The sequence below is a fragment of the Notothenia coriiceps genome, unplaced genomic scaffold (assembly GCF_000735185.1).
Source record: "Notothenia coriiceps isolate Sejong01 unplaced genomic scaffold, NC01 NC01_scaffold00037246, whole genome shotgun sequence".
In the NCBI taxonomy this organism is placed as follows: domain Eukaryota; kingdom Metazoa; phylum Chordata; class Actinopteri; order Perciformes; family Nototheniidae; genus Notothenia; species Notothenia coriiceps.
Window position 1 is genome coordinate 10,664,847 of NW_011369947.1, and position 15,933 is coordinate 10,680,779.

Here is a 15,933-nt window from a genome sequence, read left to right on the forward strand (position 1 = left end):
CAATGAAATAACGTTTCACTTATTATTCCCAAAAACACACTTTGAAATAGAAATTGGAAATAAAAACACTTATTTTCCCTTTAACTTTACGCTTAATTAACCAGCTTAATAAAATGACATGAGCAAATAAGTCAAAAAGCTAACCACACACACTACTGTAGTGGCAGCTCACAGTAATAACGGTTTAGCAAACCTTTACAGAAGCCCTCTACTCAGATCAACTCTTGATTTTCTTAGTGTCCAACGTTCTTTATGGCTCTGTCTTGAAGCGTTGTTCTTTTAAACTGCGTGCGTACGTCCACTTCTGTGTGTGCATGCGTAGTTTATATCCTCCTCCTGCGGCCCATTTGAAGACAGCCTCGTGCTCAGTCGTGATCCTCTGAAGTTGCCGCTTCGTCAATTAAGACACACTCGCGTTCGATGGACAGTCGAGTTTTCACTGTAATTTCCCTCGAAGCACAGGCAGACACAAGTGGCTTTCTCATAACGGGTTTATTCCTCCGAATCCACCGTGAAAACTACACAAACAAACAGTATAAATGACAAACATAGTTTCGTGTTAGACACACAATAGCATGAACAGCATGTGAGATAACTAGCAAGGTAATAAACATAAAAGTAATACAAGCACAACAACATACCTCGTTGGGCTGCATGCTCTGTAAACAGAGGGAAGTATTCTTCAGTTCTCTTCACAACTTATATGTATAAGAATACAAAACTAACGGAGCTGTAAGTATCCGTGCGTCTTACTCTGAGGGTGCTTCTCATGTTCTCGCTCTCTAACTCACGCGAGAACAGCATAATGAGACGTGAGCTTGGACTTCAAAATAAAAGACGAAATATTGCACGCATGAAACATTACAACAATAATTATTATTACACTTAGAAAATACACATTAGAGTTAAATTATGAACATGTAAAGGCTGCACTTACAAACTGACTAACTATACTTCATGTTCATCGTCTCCTTAATTTCTACATCCGACCACAGGAGTGTTTTGATATCCTTTGTGTGGATGTAAAACAAATGTAATATCTGTGTCAGCAGTATTATAATCCTTAAATAGTTGTGGTCTAAAAATGACGACACAATCCTACACTGTCAGTAGATTTCCTTTCAACTGTTCACGCTGTTGAATAATGAGTTCTATAACATGTATTTGTAAGACTCTCCTTGTCCCTGCCAGCCTGAAAATAGCCCGTCATGAATGATACAGGAGGTTCGATCTTTGAAGCCTTCCTTCCCAGACTGAATTTCCCGTTTCCCAGTGGAAGTTGATATGGGTCATTTTTGACAATGCTTTGTTCCCATGTTTCCTGCCTGTAGTAAAGGAGGTCCATGCACAGGGAGAACAGTTACCAGCCCTCCGTCCCCCACTCTCTGTTCCTTGCTTCCTAGTTTATCGTTTAGCATTGCTGTCGGTTTCGTTTACAGCTGTTCCCCCTCCTCTTCTCCTTCTTATGTTTCCTCATCAGTCAAGCCTCTCATTCTGTCTCCCTCCAGCTGATTGACACGTTTGCGTCTGAGATCGGGGAGCTGAAGCGAGAGATGGTGCAGACCCCTCTAACGTTTGACAAAGAGCCCATGGATTTACAGGGGTAAGAATGTTTGACTTATCTTTTATCGTTTTGATCCGTCCGTCACATTCTCAGGAATGGGATAATTAAGGAATGCTTGGAGAAAATGGCGCAAACATCCGCATGAACTGATTACATGTATGATTATCAAAGGTCAAGATCACTGTGTCCTCACAAAACATGTTTTCTCTTTCTAAGAATGTATGGTAATAAACAGGTTTTGGGATTAACTGATTACATGTAATGGGATTACACAATCAAGATACAGGAAAGTGTAACTGTGTTTCCTTACAGTTACATTTAAAAAATATATATAATCAAATTACTGCTACATCTTTTTTAAACGGGGATAATTAATAATAATAATAATAATAATAATAATGAATTGTCTTTGGACAGTATTTATAAAAGCCTCTGACACATAGGTACTCACTTTCACCAGCAGATGGCAAAAGTGTTTCATTGTATCTTCTTCTTCTTCTTCTTCTTCTTCTTCTTCTTCTTCTTCTTCTTCTTCTTCTTCTTCTTCTTCTCTCTGCCAGGCTGGAGGCTGAAGTGTGCGGTGTTTACCTGCAGTCCCCCAGCTGTGCCGCTCTGGGGGGTGAAAGGGATTCTGGGTACGACTCGCTGCGCAGGAGGATGAGCGTGTTGGAGCGACTGACTCAGACCCACCCGGTGTGGCTGCTGCTGGCCGTCAGTGAGGAGGAGGCCACTCGCATTCTGCTCACACAGCCCCCGGGGGTGAGGGGCCACCATGCTGACGGACACATCTTTTAAGGTTGAATTATATTTCATGATGTCCTAACCCCAACCCTTCATGGTTCAGGTGTTCCTGGTGAGGAAGTCGGCAGCTTTACAGAGGAAGATTCTGTCTGTGCGTCTGAAGGAGGATCAGAGCGGAACTCCCATCAGCCACCTCCCTGTCAGAGAGAGCCAGTACAGTAAGCGACCAGTGTATTACCTTTCTTATTATCATTTTTCACAGTATTTATGACAAACATAAGTAATCCTTACACGAAAAAAACAAGGAGGAAAAGATAAAGAAAGTATATTTTACTATTGGCCAAGCTGGTGTAAAGGAATCAGCTCTAGATGTTCTGCAGGAGAGGAGAAAAAGGTTTTATTAAAAGGGATTATATTATAATTTAGGGTTGAGGAGAGCTGGTCCATGTTTGATCTGTTGGACTCAGTTCCTTAATTGTGGTCTTTCGATTTCCTTTGGTCCGCTGATTATGTCTCACTCAACCACAGACACCTCTGCAGTCATACTGTACTCGAGGTTTGAGAGTTAATGATGTCATTTCCTTTACGTTAATAAGAAATAAAACCACATGGCCAGAGTGAAGCCAGTTTGGACTGATTGTGTGTTCTTGCGTGCGTGCGTGTGTTTGGTTATACTTGCACTTAAAAAATGACAATAATTCCATAAAGAACGAATAAAAAACATTATAGTGTCTAACATTAGTGATCTCATTACACACAAAGAAAGATTGTCATCATATTTGTACCTGTGCTTTGACAATATTTAGACCAACATTGAGCTTTGCAGCAGTACTTGGGATTAGTCCTGGAGCTGTGACAGAGCCAGAGTGTGACCACACACCAGCTGTGGATGTTTCCTGCTGAAATGACAGCACACATGGGAGGAGGTGGGAGGGGGGGATGGTGTGTCTTTGGCCTGCGTCAGATGTGGGTCAGTTGCTCTCCAGTTTAGTCTGACCGACTGCTTTGCTAAGTTTTACTTGTGCACAAAATGCTTCTTTTGGAAATTAAATTCTGTAGTCATTTTTATTTCTCATTGATCATCCAGCATACTTTCTTGAAATAGTGGCTGAATATTAAATGTGAAAAAGTAAATGCCACATAATCAACAACGTCTTTCTATTAAATATAAGTGCACATATTTTGTGTCTTACAGCCTTTTCTCTTGAGGAATCTGGGATCAGCTTTGCGGATCTGTTTCGCCTCGTGGCTTTCTACTGTATAAGCAGGTAAAACACCAGAGAATTGTTCTTTTTTCTATCTCTCCGTTTATTCGTCTATGATTGGAGGGTGATTCAACTATGAAGGTATATCACAAACATTTTTGTAAAAAAAAGAAGAAGTACAAAGCAAGGGGATTGCTAATGCTAATATCTGGTTCATTTTGTTTTATTCTGAATAGGCCCAATTCACAGCAGTCTGTGCTTTAATCACCACTAGAAAATGCATTTCCTGCAGAAAATGCGTGCGAATGCTGTAAACTGTGAACATTTATGGCTGAATTTAGCTGAAAATGCAGAAAAGCTGAATATGTTATTAGCTGAATGGTAGCTGCTTTTAGCAACAAAAATGCAGAACAAGCTTAATATTTAAAAGAAAATGTTTTTAAAAAGGTATAAACAACAACATGTATAGCCTTGATGTCCTGAAATAGCTGAATAATGTAATAGTTGAATGGTTTCTGCAGCTGAAAATAGGCTGAAGCAGTTAAATATCAGATGTAAGTAGTAGTGAATGAATTTGTATTAAGATGAGAAAAGAAAGTAAAAGCTTGGGAAAGCAGCAGAATATTTTGACTGCAAACTTTTCGACTAAAACCATACGTCACCAATAATGTATAAAATATGTGGAACCTGTTGAAGTCTGTATGAAGTCTCCATCAGACAGAAAATAATAGGCTGAGACAGTCTGTTAAAGTCCAGTCTGTCAGTGTTTGTTTCTGTTCCTGAGCACCTATTCATAACACCCAATCATAACACCTGTGTGTGTGTCCAGACAGATCAAAGGCAACCAACTGCAGCACTGCGTCCCATAAGAATGCATTGAGTTGTATATCTGACCATTTTGCCACCCGTTCAAAAACTATGGAGAGAGAGAGCGAGCGAGAGAGCGAGCGAGAGAGAGAGTTTGTCTGTGAGAGAGAGAGTGTGCGAGAGAGAGAGTGTGCGAGAGAGAGAGTGTGTGTGTGTGTGTGTGTGTGTGTGTGTGTGTGTGTGTGTGTGTGTGTGTGTGTGTGTGTGTGTGTGTGTGTGTGTGTGTGTGTGTGTGTGTGTGTGTGTGTGTGGAGAGAGAGTGTGTGTGTGTGTGTGTGTGTGTGTGTGTGTGTGTGTGTGTGTGTGTGTGTGTGTGTGTGTGTGTGTGTGTGTGTGTGTGTGTGTGTGTGTGTGTGTGTGTGTGTGTGTGTGTGTGTGTGTGTGTGTGTGTGTGTGTGTGTGTGTGTGTGTGTGTGTGTGTGTGTGTGTGTGTTTGTGTGTGCCCCTACAGTGTGTCCAGCAGTGTGTCCTCACTAGCCTCAGTTCCTCCCTGTGTACACACATGATCTGTGTGATGAACCCAGCTCAGGGCTCCCCTTGTTCTTGACTTCAGATGTATTGGTCTGGGGGGGTGCTATGAAGAGCCAAACCCTCACCTCCGGCGACCCCGTTCACTTGTCTCCCGGACATGGTGTGGAGGCTTGTTCTGTAGTGCAGCACATTCCCCTCTCTGACTCACCATAAATTCAGACATTTCTCCACAAGAACAGAATTCTTGTATGTGCATGCTGGCTTGTTTACGCGGTTACAAAGCGTGCACTTGGCTCTGTGGAACTCATTGCATAAACACTGCCTGGAGGCTGCCATTGAACTAAAGGAAGCAATTGTGTAAATGCAAACAAGCTGTACATAGCTGAGGTAGGCAGAGAATGATTTGAAGCCTATGTACGGGGTCCGAGGTACAGATGGAGCCATTGTAGCTTTTTGCAGCACGGTAGCTCAATGAATGTTGCTTATAAATAGGGTTGGATTTGTCAAGGTCAGACAATCTTCAACTCTTCAAAGAGATTGTACTAAACCTTCAGGTTGCTCAGCTGTACAGTAAATAGCACATTTGTAATGTATGAGGTGGAACCTGACGTGCCACACTTTGAGACTAGTCATTTATTTCCTTTGTTACTGAGAGCTGTTGAAAACCAGGAATTCGGAAGTATTTACATTTGTTTTGCTTCATTTTATCATTATGTTTTAAAACGTACAAATGTAGTTCTCCTTACTAATTAGATTACATTAGATATACTTTATTTATCCCAAATTGGGAAATTGTTTTGTTACAGCAGCAGAAAGTTAATCACAAAAAGTATTACACATGAGTTAAAAATAAAATCTATATATAAAATACAAATTAAAGAAAACAAACACAGTAATATATGATATCAACAGTAGAAACGTTTTATACCAATATAGTATCTAAAGAATGCCAAATCTACCAAAAAAAGGGGAATCTATATACATATGATACTTTATACATAACAAAAGTGTATAAAGTTGCGTTCAGTTTTTTAATTACAATTAATTTAGTAATTTAAACCTAATGAGGGAGCGTCCGTCAGCACATTATTTATAATATGTGCAAAAAGTGTCTGTATTACCATTTAAAGAAACAGATGCAGAAGAAATACAGAACATTATCAGTGACTTTAGTTAAACATCTGCATGAATGGTTGCTTGGTTTACTCCTGTTCAAGCAATGTTTAGTAAAAACCAGTTTTTTATCAATTTAAACTATATGTATTTATGACATTCAAAGGATGTATGTCTTCAGCAGGAATACCTGCCTGAGGCTAGGATTGAGAAAAATTGAATAATTGGCCTGACAAATCTGTTTTTAAAATGTTTTATGTATTGGATTATAAAATACATGTTTGGGATTTGGGAGAGTGTGAAATTGACCCCAGTTAATCCCAACAGTGTATTGTTTGGGATCAGGATTAGGTCCTATGAACTTAATATAATTGTTTATTATAGGCGCTTTCACACCGCAGTACTTTTCCCACAAAGGTTCATGAGAATTTAGTTCATGAAAACTCAGATTCGCGTTCACACCGGAATAAATCCCTGCGGAAGGATTAGGCAAATGAAGCCGCTGACTTCACTTCTTCTTCTTCTTTGGGTTTACTGGCAGGCCGCAAACAACTTCACGGCGTATACTGCCACCCGAAGTCCTCGGCTGGAAGTCCTGGAGTTGGGGACTGGCTTCAGTAGAAGCTGCTGAGCTTCTACTGAGTAAATCGCCAGAACGCCGACACCTCCTCATCTCCACCGCTCCCATGTATTCTTTTGTGTTGCAATAAGTTAGTCTCAGACATAGGAACCTTTTTCTCCCACGAAAGTCCCTGCTCTCTAGCAGGGACGGAAAAGGGGGTAAAAAAGGTTCTGATTAACTAATTTTAGTTCCGGCTCTTTTTGGTGTGAAAACCATTTCGGAACTATATCGGAACTAAAGTGGGAAAAGTACTGCGGTGTGAACGCGGCTCTAGAGAGCAGGTACTTTTGTGGGAGAAAAAGGTTCTTATTTCTGATTGGCAGGGCGGAATGCAAACCACGCCCCGTAAAACTCCCAAAAGGTTTTGTGAAGCCGCCATTTTATTATCCTCGCATTAGCATTATTAGCATTAGCATTAGCCCAGCGCACAAACGCAGAGAGACTAATTTATGGCAACACTGGGAGTCCCAGCAGCTTCTACTGAAGACAGTCCCCAACTCCTGGGACTTCTGGCAGATGACTTCGTTTGCGGCCTGCCAGTAAACCCAAAGCAGAAGAAGAAGAAGTGACGTCAGCGGCTTCATTTGCCTAATCCTCCCCCAGGGATTTATTCCGGTGTGAACGCGATCTGTACTTAGTTCATGAGAACTAAAGAGTTCTCATGAACTAAGTTCTGATTAACCTTTGTGGGAAAAGTACTGCGGTGTGAAAGCGCCTATTGGTTATGTTTGGTGTGGCCTTAGCTGGCTATGCAGAACATGTTGAATGTTTATATTTTTTTAACGTTTCTGGATTAAATCAGAGTGCTTTGACCTTCTTTATATACAGTAATGGTAGAGTTTACAACACTTCTAGCATCTGGCAGAGCCATTTGACCTTTTTGTGGTTGATATGTCTTGTTATCTTCAACAATGATTGACTTTGTATCTTCTACAGACCAGGTGCTAGAGAAGGCCATGCACAAGTGTGTCCTGAAGCCTCTGAAGAGTGTGATCGAGGTGGCTTTACATGACTTCCAGGTAAAAGACGGAATCATTTAATTTCACAATAACATCTCAAAATCTTATTTTTAAAGGGACGATTCATGTCAAAATAAAAAATACTTATTGTTCCTTTTACTTGTTGTGCTATGTATAAATCTGGATTGTTTGATGTGAGTTGCTGAGTGTTGGAGATATCAGTTGTATAGATGTCTGCCTTCTCTCTAATATAATGTAACTGGCTATCAAAGTGTCAAAAAATACACTTCAAACTAAAAAATGCCTTGATCCAGAAATCATGACCTGGTTACTCGAGATAATCTACAGATTGGGAGCAGTTTCATGTACAAACCGAACTACATCCGCCAATAGGTTAGGACACGCCTCATTAGTCATGAGTAGATGCACGCGTCTGTCTCTGCAGTGATACTGTTGGCAGGTGTAGTTCAGCAATAAGAAAATTGGTCCTGCATGGAATAGTCACATACGGTTTGAGTATTATCGTGTGTAACTAGGTCATGATTTCTTCAAAAGGACTTTGCTATGGAGTTTGAATGTTTTCACATTTTATTTTTTTGGTGCTTTTGGCACCAGGATGAACTGTCTCTTTGTGGGTGAACATAGACTCATCCTTACCTTCAAACCATTTTTGAATTCAAAAGAAAAAGATATCCCCAAAAGAGGAGTTTTGAGACATTACATAGGAACCTTATTAGCGATCTGGCTTGGTTAGCTGGGTAAATTAACCACACTTTTAAAACTCAACTTGTTATTTCCAGGTGAAAAGTGGAGCTTTGCAGCAGCTAAAGGAGAACCTGGCCCTGGCTAATGCCAAGAGGCCCCAGGAGTTAGGGGTGGATGGAGCTGTGCCTCCTGACCCCTTGGCTATTGAGAAGATCCGTCACAAGTTCCTAAACATGAGGAAGATGTACTCCCCTGAGAAAAAGGTGTCATTGCTGCTGCGTGTGTGCAAACTCATCTACACCATAATGCAGGATAACTCAGGTATGGTGAAGATATATAGATTTTGATTTTGTATTCTTCATTCTTCATTAGACAGAAAGCCTAAGATGTACAGCGATGACCTTTGTCAGATCTGTATGACTGACCCCTACCCCCCCTTCTCCCTCACTGCTCTCCATCTGCTTCCTTCCAGGGAGGATGTATGGTGCCGATGACTTCCTGCCCATGCTGACCTATGTGGTGGCTCAGTGTGACATGCCTCAGCTTGACACAGAGATCCAATACATGATGGAGCTGCTGGACCCATCTCTGCTTCAAGGAGAGGGTAGGTGCAGAAGCCCACTTCACACGACTCATCGATAGAACTGCTTGGTATATAACTCATAATGTACCATGAAAACAATGTCACTTAATTTTAGGCCAGAAATCACATAATTAAGAGGCCTTCACACCCCTTTTAACTATGCATTAAGTATGGAGCTGGGCATTTTAAGCTTAGCTTAGATTATCATAGAGACTAAAGGCAGTGGGAAACAGCTAACTTACTGATGATAACGTTGAGAAACAAGACTACCACAATCTCTAAAGCTATCCAAATACCATGCAGAATCTTGTTTGTTTAACCTGTACATTGAATGCAATGTAAACATTATAATAGGCTGTGAGATAAAGGCTTTATCTTTTTTTAGCATGTCTTATTTGCTAGTTTAGTGTATTGTTTGTAGCTATAGCTGCCCTGAAAACCACAACCTAACATTTTTACAAACACACAAGTGCTTGTTATATACCGTAGATCTTAAATAATGAAAACGATATCACATAATTTGGCTTTTACACCTCTTTTATCTGTACACAAAGTATGCAAATGGATGCATTTAGCTTTAGCTTAGCTTAGCATAGAGACTGAAAGCAGCTGTTGGGCCGGCTCGGTAATGAAACCAGCTTACTAGGCAGCCGAGACCGCATATTGGCCGCCAGCTCCACTGAGCTGTCCGGCGGCCGTAAACTGAACATACATTAAAAGTAATGACATTGATGTTTTTAGCTCACTCTCAGAGGGACAGCTAATACGTTTATTTCCCAAAAGGTTGAACTACTACTTCTGAAACTTAAAGTAAGGTAGTGAAGTAAGAGAACAAAAAGGAAACACAGACACTCTCCTCTCCCGAGACGCTTATTTAAAAATGGAGGTGATAAACCTTTCATAAATAGGGTAGTGAGTAGTATGATTTTCAGAAGATGTTTGCTGAATATTTCCTACATGAGGTCATGCAAATTACAGTATGGTGTGAGGTTAATGTTGTATAACCCAAACAGAGGAAGTTGTTTCGAGGAGGAAACACTTAGCTGTGTCATCACAGCTCCAGACGAATGGATGGAAATAGATCATAAATAGATCAAGGGCAAGGGTCACGTATATGAACTATTCACAATGCTGTCATAGTATTAGGTTCTTGTAGTGATCAACTCTGAATAATGAATAAGTAGCTCCAGACAACATTTTACCTGAAGCTTTACAGAATGTCCCCTGTTACTGGAGTAGCATGGTCAGCACCACTTTTAAGACATGTATTATATCACATTCTGCTGGAATAAAAACAAGAGTTTTCCTGTGGAAGATGAAGCAATTTCGAGACAAGTTTAATGTTCCTCAATTATTATTGTTTAGCATTCCAACACAGGTATTTCACCAGAGTGGTCTCAGCTGATTTGGGGAAGGTTTTGTGTAAGAGCTTGACAAACATAGCAAGGGAAGTCCTTTTGACATTGGTAGGAAATTCCACACGCTGTTTGATTTGAATAGGCTGGAGCCGGTTCAGAGGATAAAGGAGACTGACCCCTCCCAGAGTGAAATATTTTCCTACCAGCGTCAACCTCACTCGCACGTACACGTTAGCTCATTGTAGGATGGCTTAAATGTATGTGTATCCTAGAGCCTCAGTTAAAAATGTGAAAGATGACCTGCACTGATTCATCTCTTATATAAAAGGAGGAAGTGTCCATTTCTTGATACATTTTACGAGATTCTACCTAGTGTTTGGTTTAATTTCTAAATAACTAGCTCTGCATTGTTTCTTTTCCTACATCCCCATAACGCCCCTCATTTAGATTTTGGATTGAGGAGGGCAGACATACATATGTAATAGTAGACATGGATCATTTTGACATAGGTATACAAACATGGTATTTATTTGTATTGACGTGTATTGTGACTTTTATCCACTGCCTGTATAAATGGCGTTTATTGGCCTCAACCATCAGTGAAACATGGTAAGAAAGCCCAAAAACAAGAAAACTAATACAAATGCAAACTCAATAAAGATAATGAAATAAAATAGGAGCAGACAATATATACATTTTTTTTTTTTAAATCTCGTCCATATTGGTAATGTTATAATATTATTTACATGTTTGTTGGAGCCATTTATAGTTTTTTATATTTTATGAGAATATCTAACACATACATTTTTAGTTACAGTATGATTGTAATATACTATTTACATAGCTATGATTAGATAATGGCCACTTTTTTTTGTGAAAGAGTGACGTCAGGCTCCAGCTGGGAGGGCTGAGCGAGAAAAATACTTGTTCTCTGTTTTTTTTTAAGTTGAACTAAGCTGCTTCTATGCGAGTGCTTTAAGGGGAAATATGTTTCGGACATTGTCAACTAAGTAGTAAAACTGAAGTTCACTGGAAGTTTACACCCCAATAGTAAGACATCTCACAGCTGTCAGAACAAAATTATGAGATTTTGAAACAATCATTTATCATTTACATCAAAAAGTGCATGTGCAACTATAAACCAAAGATTTTTCTCATCAAATGTAAACTGGTACACCTCCCCCTCCTCCCTCCTCCAGGGGGCTACTACCTGACCAGTGCGTACGGAGCCATGGCCCTCATCAAGAACTTCCAGGAGGAGCAGGCCGCCCGGGTGCTGAGCTCCGAGGCCAGGAACACGCTGCACCATTGGCACAGGCGGCGCACCACCCCCCGCTCAGCACCCACTGTGGACGACTTTCAGGTATCACGCCTGACCTGAACCCTCCATGAACATCCAGTCAGTGAGTCTAAGTAGTACCAATTCCAAATCAGTCCAAAGCTCACTCTCGGCATTGGGAAGGTGCATGAAAGGAGCTGTGTTCCGGCCCTGGACAGTGGAACGGATCATATCTACAGATTCTACTAACCTCACTGCATGTTGATCTGGATCCATTCATTTATTTTTGGTAGAAAGCACCCTCTAGTGGAAAAATTAACAACTGCATCTGCTTCCTTTCTATGGCCATAACTGCATGGTGTTCTTCTGCCAGCGCTTGAGTCATCACTCATTTCTTGTTATGTTTTTCCTGGAAATGTTTTTCTGCTAAAAGAAAACTTAACCCTCAAATAATCATCTGTATATGAAGTACTCACCCTATGTTTCCTTGCTAGGTATACATTTTTGGAATATTGTAGAAATAAGGTCTTTTTTCATGCTTACACATTTTGTTCAGCAGGGTAATCTCCACATATTAATGCACCAGACGAAAACACTAGCTTTTGACTATAAAAAAACTAAATCACAATGTATCACATGCATCACCACTTCTAAGCTAAAGTCGGCTAATGTTCAGCGTGATGAGGTTTAGTAGTCCGCCGTTTTATGACACATAGAACTTCAGAAAAATACTTCCAGTAGAATATTAACTGATGAAATAGAACAAGATGTGAAAATCAGACAGATGAAAGAAACCGGAAGGGGTAAAATGATGACTCATTTCCAGCTTTTAAGACTCATTCCTAAACCACCCAATCAACTTCTAATCATCAAGACTTTTCTCCATTGTTTTATTTCTAAATATGTATTTCTTAATATGTTTTTGGTTAGTCTGTTTTGAATAGTAGAACCAAAATTAGTTATTATAAGAATTCAATTTCTAACAGATCATATTGTGCGTGAGTCTTCCTTTAACACATGCCTGTTGTTCTCTCTGTAGAACTATCTGCGTGTGGCCCTACAGGAAGTAGACACCGGCTGCACGGCCAAAACCCTGATGGTCCAGCCGTACACCACCACCGAGGAGGTCTGCTCGCTCTGCGCCTACAAATTCAAGATCCCGGACCCTGGCGCCTATGCACTGTTCCTGGTCATTGAGGGCACCCGCCAGCAGCTTGCCCCGGACACACACCCTCAGCGAATCAAAGCAGAGCTCCACGGCCGGCCCTGTGCACACACCTTCCACTTTGTCTACAGGAGGATACCAAACCTTAACCTCTTTATCCCGGCCATCATGGACAATGGAAACTGTATACAAGTTGAATAGAGCAGGATAATGATCCTGAACTATAGTATTCTGGTGGTGCTTATAGAGGACTGTTTTGTAGTTAGATTTGAGGACTTCTTAATGGAAACCAAACTGTATGTCGCAGTCAACGTGTGGAAGTGATCTTGGGCAAGAAACTTAAAGGGGAACTATTATGCTTATTTAGGTTTGCACTTTTAGCCTTTAGCCACAAACCGGTATAACACACTACAGGAAAATCCCTGGGTTCCCTCCAGAGGGAGTTTCTCTCCCACACACTCTCCCCCACATGACTACATAACACTCGTGCTTCTATTGGCTAGCCCTCCAATGCATTGGATGTGTGGAGCGGGACATCTCTAAGCAGTTGACCAATCACAACAGAGCCAGCCAGCTAACCAATCAGAGCAGACTGGACTCTGGTTTCAGACAGAGGGTGAAAAGAGGTGCTGCAACACAGGCAGTATGAGCAAAATAAAGAGCTTTTTGAACATTAAACCACTGAGACATGTCCCATTAGAGACACTACATACTGATATGAACCTTAAAATTAGCATAATATGTCCCCTTTGAATTTAAATTGCTCTCGATTACATGGCCAATGGTGTGTGAGTGTTTCTTTCTCTGAGCAGCAGGCACCTTATATGCCTCTGTATGAATGTTTGTGAATGGGTGAGTGCTGAATTGCATATATGAATGCGTTTTGAGGGGTCAAACAGTCTGGATAAGTGCTATTTAAAGGCAATCCATTTACCATTTACCTTATTGATGCAGATATAAAATGTTAGATTGTATGTGAGGACTAGTGTAAGTTGGGATGGTGGTACGTTTAGCAGAAATGATCACATTGTGTATAGAAGCTAGTTTGCAGGATTGTTTTGTATGTAAAGAATGACACGGAGCTGGAGAATTCTTAAGATTGTTGGACATGTGTGCCATCCTTAAAGTAAAGGTCATGTGACTAACGTTTGCTTACACTGCTGTTATCCCAGGTGCCTTTAAAAGGAATACTGCGTGCTACTGACAGCTGTCAGTGATCTGTCAGAGAGATGAAAAATCTTGCTAAAGTTAAGTTCATTTAATAAGTAAAATCAACTATTTTAAAGTTATGTTTATTCTCTGCAATTGCTGGCCAATTGTAGCTTGTATTCTGTGTAGAAATATTTTTATATTCAAATGTGTCATCTTTAATCACTAAAGATTTGTATTCTGATTTCATATTACTGTACTGGATTCAATCGTGGACTAAGATCTATGCCAGTTATTTCTCAAGAGTCAATTTCCAACAACACTGTTTCTACTGTATCACTCAAACTGAATATATACAATTCTCTCTGAACGAAGCTACTTGCTGACTCCACTGATTTCTTTTTTTGTATCAGCAGATTTTGCTACATTCTTTTTGAGGGAAGATGTCATAATGTGACCCTGACAGCACAGGAACAGCAGGGTTTTACTGGATCCACACAGCTAGCCCCAAACATTTCAATCTACACACACATAATACACAGTTTAAAATGACATATGACAGAACCTAATACAGGAGGGGCAGGGGAATATTCTGTGGAGTTGTTGTGGTTTGGTGTATAAAGTCAAAGTAACTCTTTGTCGTTGTGTTTGTTTCTTCTTTCTATTGGCCTTATTTAACTTTAGACATATAGCCAGGGGCCCATGCTAAGATAAAGCTAACGTTACTTCACCCTGATTGGTCAATAATCAGACACAGAGGTATATTATTGATATATGATAATGATGTAGGACTAAATCATAATTATGTTCTATTGGATTTTAAATGTACACACGTAAAACATGCCATTGAATGTATTAATATAGTATGGTCATCATATCGTGATATGACGATCATGTCTGTCATGGAACACTTCTGGAGCAATGGAGTGGTAACACAATGGAACACGGGAGAGCTGGAACATGATGGCAAACACTGAAGAAATGATTGGAAGTTACGGCCACAGAATTCACAAGACGTGTGCTGCAGCCACGAGGTGTCACAGCGGTTGCTAAACCAATTCTGAAGATCTCTTCCCCAGACCCATGTATTTAAATAGCCCTGAGAGAATAATCAACATTGTGCATTACAAGATAAAACAGGCAAAGCACAATAACACCTCTATCAGCTGACGCCAACAGGCAGGAACAGGGAGAAAAAACACAGCACAGCACCCCAAGGTTCAGGCCTGTGCTCAGTGAGGGCAGAACAAACTGATACACTGGGTCAAAGTCATGGGCCTAGGAAGATATTTCCTAAAAAATATCTACATGATAATTCATTACAATATGATATAGTGTGATTAATGCCAGAAACTTAATTCGAACACAAAAACATAGTAGTACAGAATTAATATGAACAAAATCAGATATTAGTGATCTGACACTACAATCAAAACGATTGATATAATGGAGATCTGTTTTTATGGAACCTGTAAAATGAATTAAACTGTTTCGCGCATGTTCTCAGTTGTAAGATGGCTTCAGAAGCTAACTGAAAATTGTGAAAGATTATACCACTGCCTTCTTCTGACTTAGGTTGAGAGAAATTCATTGAGATCTTCGTTGACAGTATAAATACATTATGAGTCACTGCACGAGGGTTAGGGTTAGGGCTAACCCCATGAAAGCAGAAGTTTGGAGAGTTACTTTAAAAATGTAATCTTTAATAATTAGTTACCTGTAAAAGGAAATCACTACCCTTATCTAAGTATTACAATATAAAAGAAAGTGACCTGATTACGTTTAGATTACGTCAACATTAAACGTGAATGCAAATAAATACAAGAGGAAATAACACTTTAGGGATTGTGTAAGAACAATCTAACCTCAGTAAAAAAGACACCAAGACATTTAGTATAAAAAATGAGTCCTCTGCTCAGAGATTTTATTTATAGGAAAAGCTGCCTTTCATGAAGCATATTCAGGCAGTAGCGTCTTAAAAACTGAAACAAAAGTATGTCCCCCACGTACAAACCTGGGAGTGACATCGAAAGGTCATCGATCAACTGGCCCAACAGGTGGGTCCAACACTAGGGACTTCCAGGATCTATAGTAAAGACCACCTGTTGGGAAAATGGTTATAAGGTACAAACTTTTACAGAAACGGGGGTAT

The 15,933-nt window shown here is 40.2% G+C and overlaps 1 protein-coding gene across 1 annotated transcript; it reads left to right on the forward strand.

Annotated features, from left to right (window-relative positions):
- Positions 1 to 1,512: 1,512 nt before the first annotated feature.
- Positions 1,513 to 13,233, forward strand: LOC104966390 (ras and Rab interactor 2-like). The gene is made up of 9 exons (XM_010795577.1): positions 1,513 to 1,603; positions 2,125 to 2,323; positions 2,409 to 2,523; positions 3,501 to 3,573; positions 7,494 to 7,602; positions 8,343 to 8,568; positions 8,720 to 8,851; positions 11,388 to 11,551; positions 12,507 to 13,233. Exons 1-9 carry the CDS (start codon positions 1,554 to 1,556, stop codon positions 12,831 to 12,833), a joined length of 1,395 nt encoding a protein of 464 aa, XP_010793879.1. The 5' UTR covers positions 1,513 to 1,553; the 3' UTR covers positions 12,834 to 13,233.
- The last annotated feature ends 2,700 nt before the right edge of the window (positions 13,234 to 15,933 follow it).

What these genes read in the sequence shown, in the direction of transcription:
- LOC104966390 (XM_010795577.1), top strand. Translation starts at nt 1,554, where the DNA reads ATGGTGCAGACCCCTCTAACGTTTGACAAAGAGCCCATGGATTTACAG. An exon ending in GAGCCCATGGATTTACAGGG is followed by an intron (nt 1,604 to 2,124) that starts GTAAGAATGTTT and finishes TCTCTCTGCCAG; the next exon opens with GCTGGAGGCTGAAGTGTGCG. An exon ending in TGGCTTTACATGACTTCCAG is followed by an intron (nt 7,603 to 8,342) that starts GTAAAAGACGGA and finishes TGTTATTTCCAG; the next exon opens with GTGAAAAGTGGAGCTTTGCA.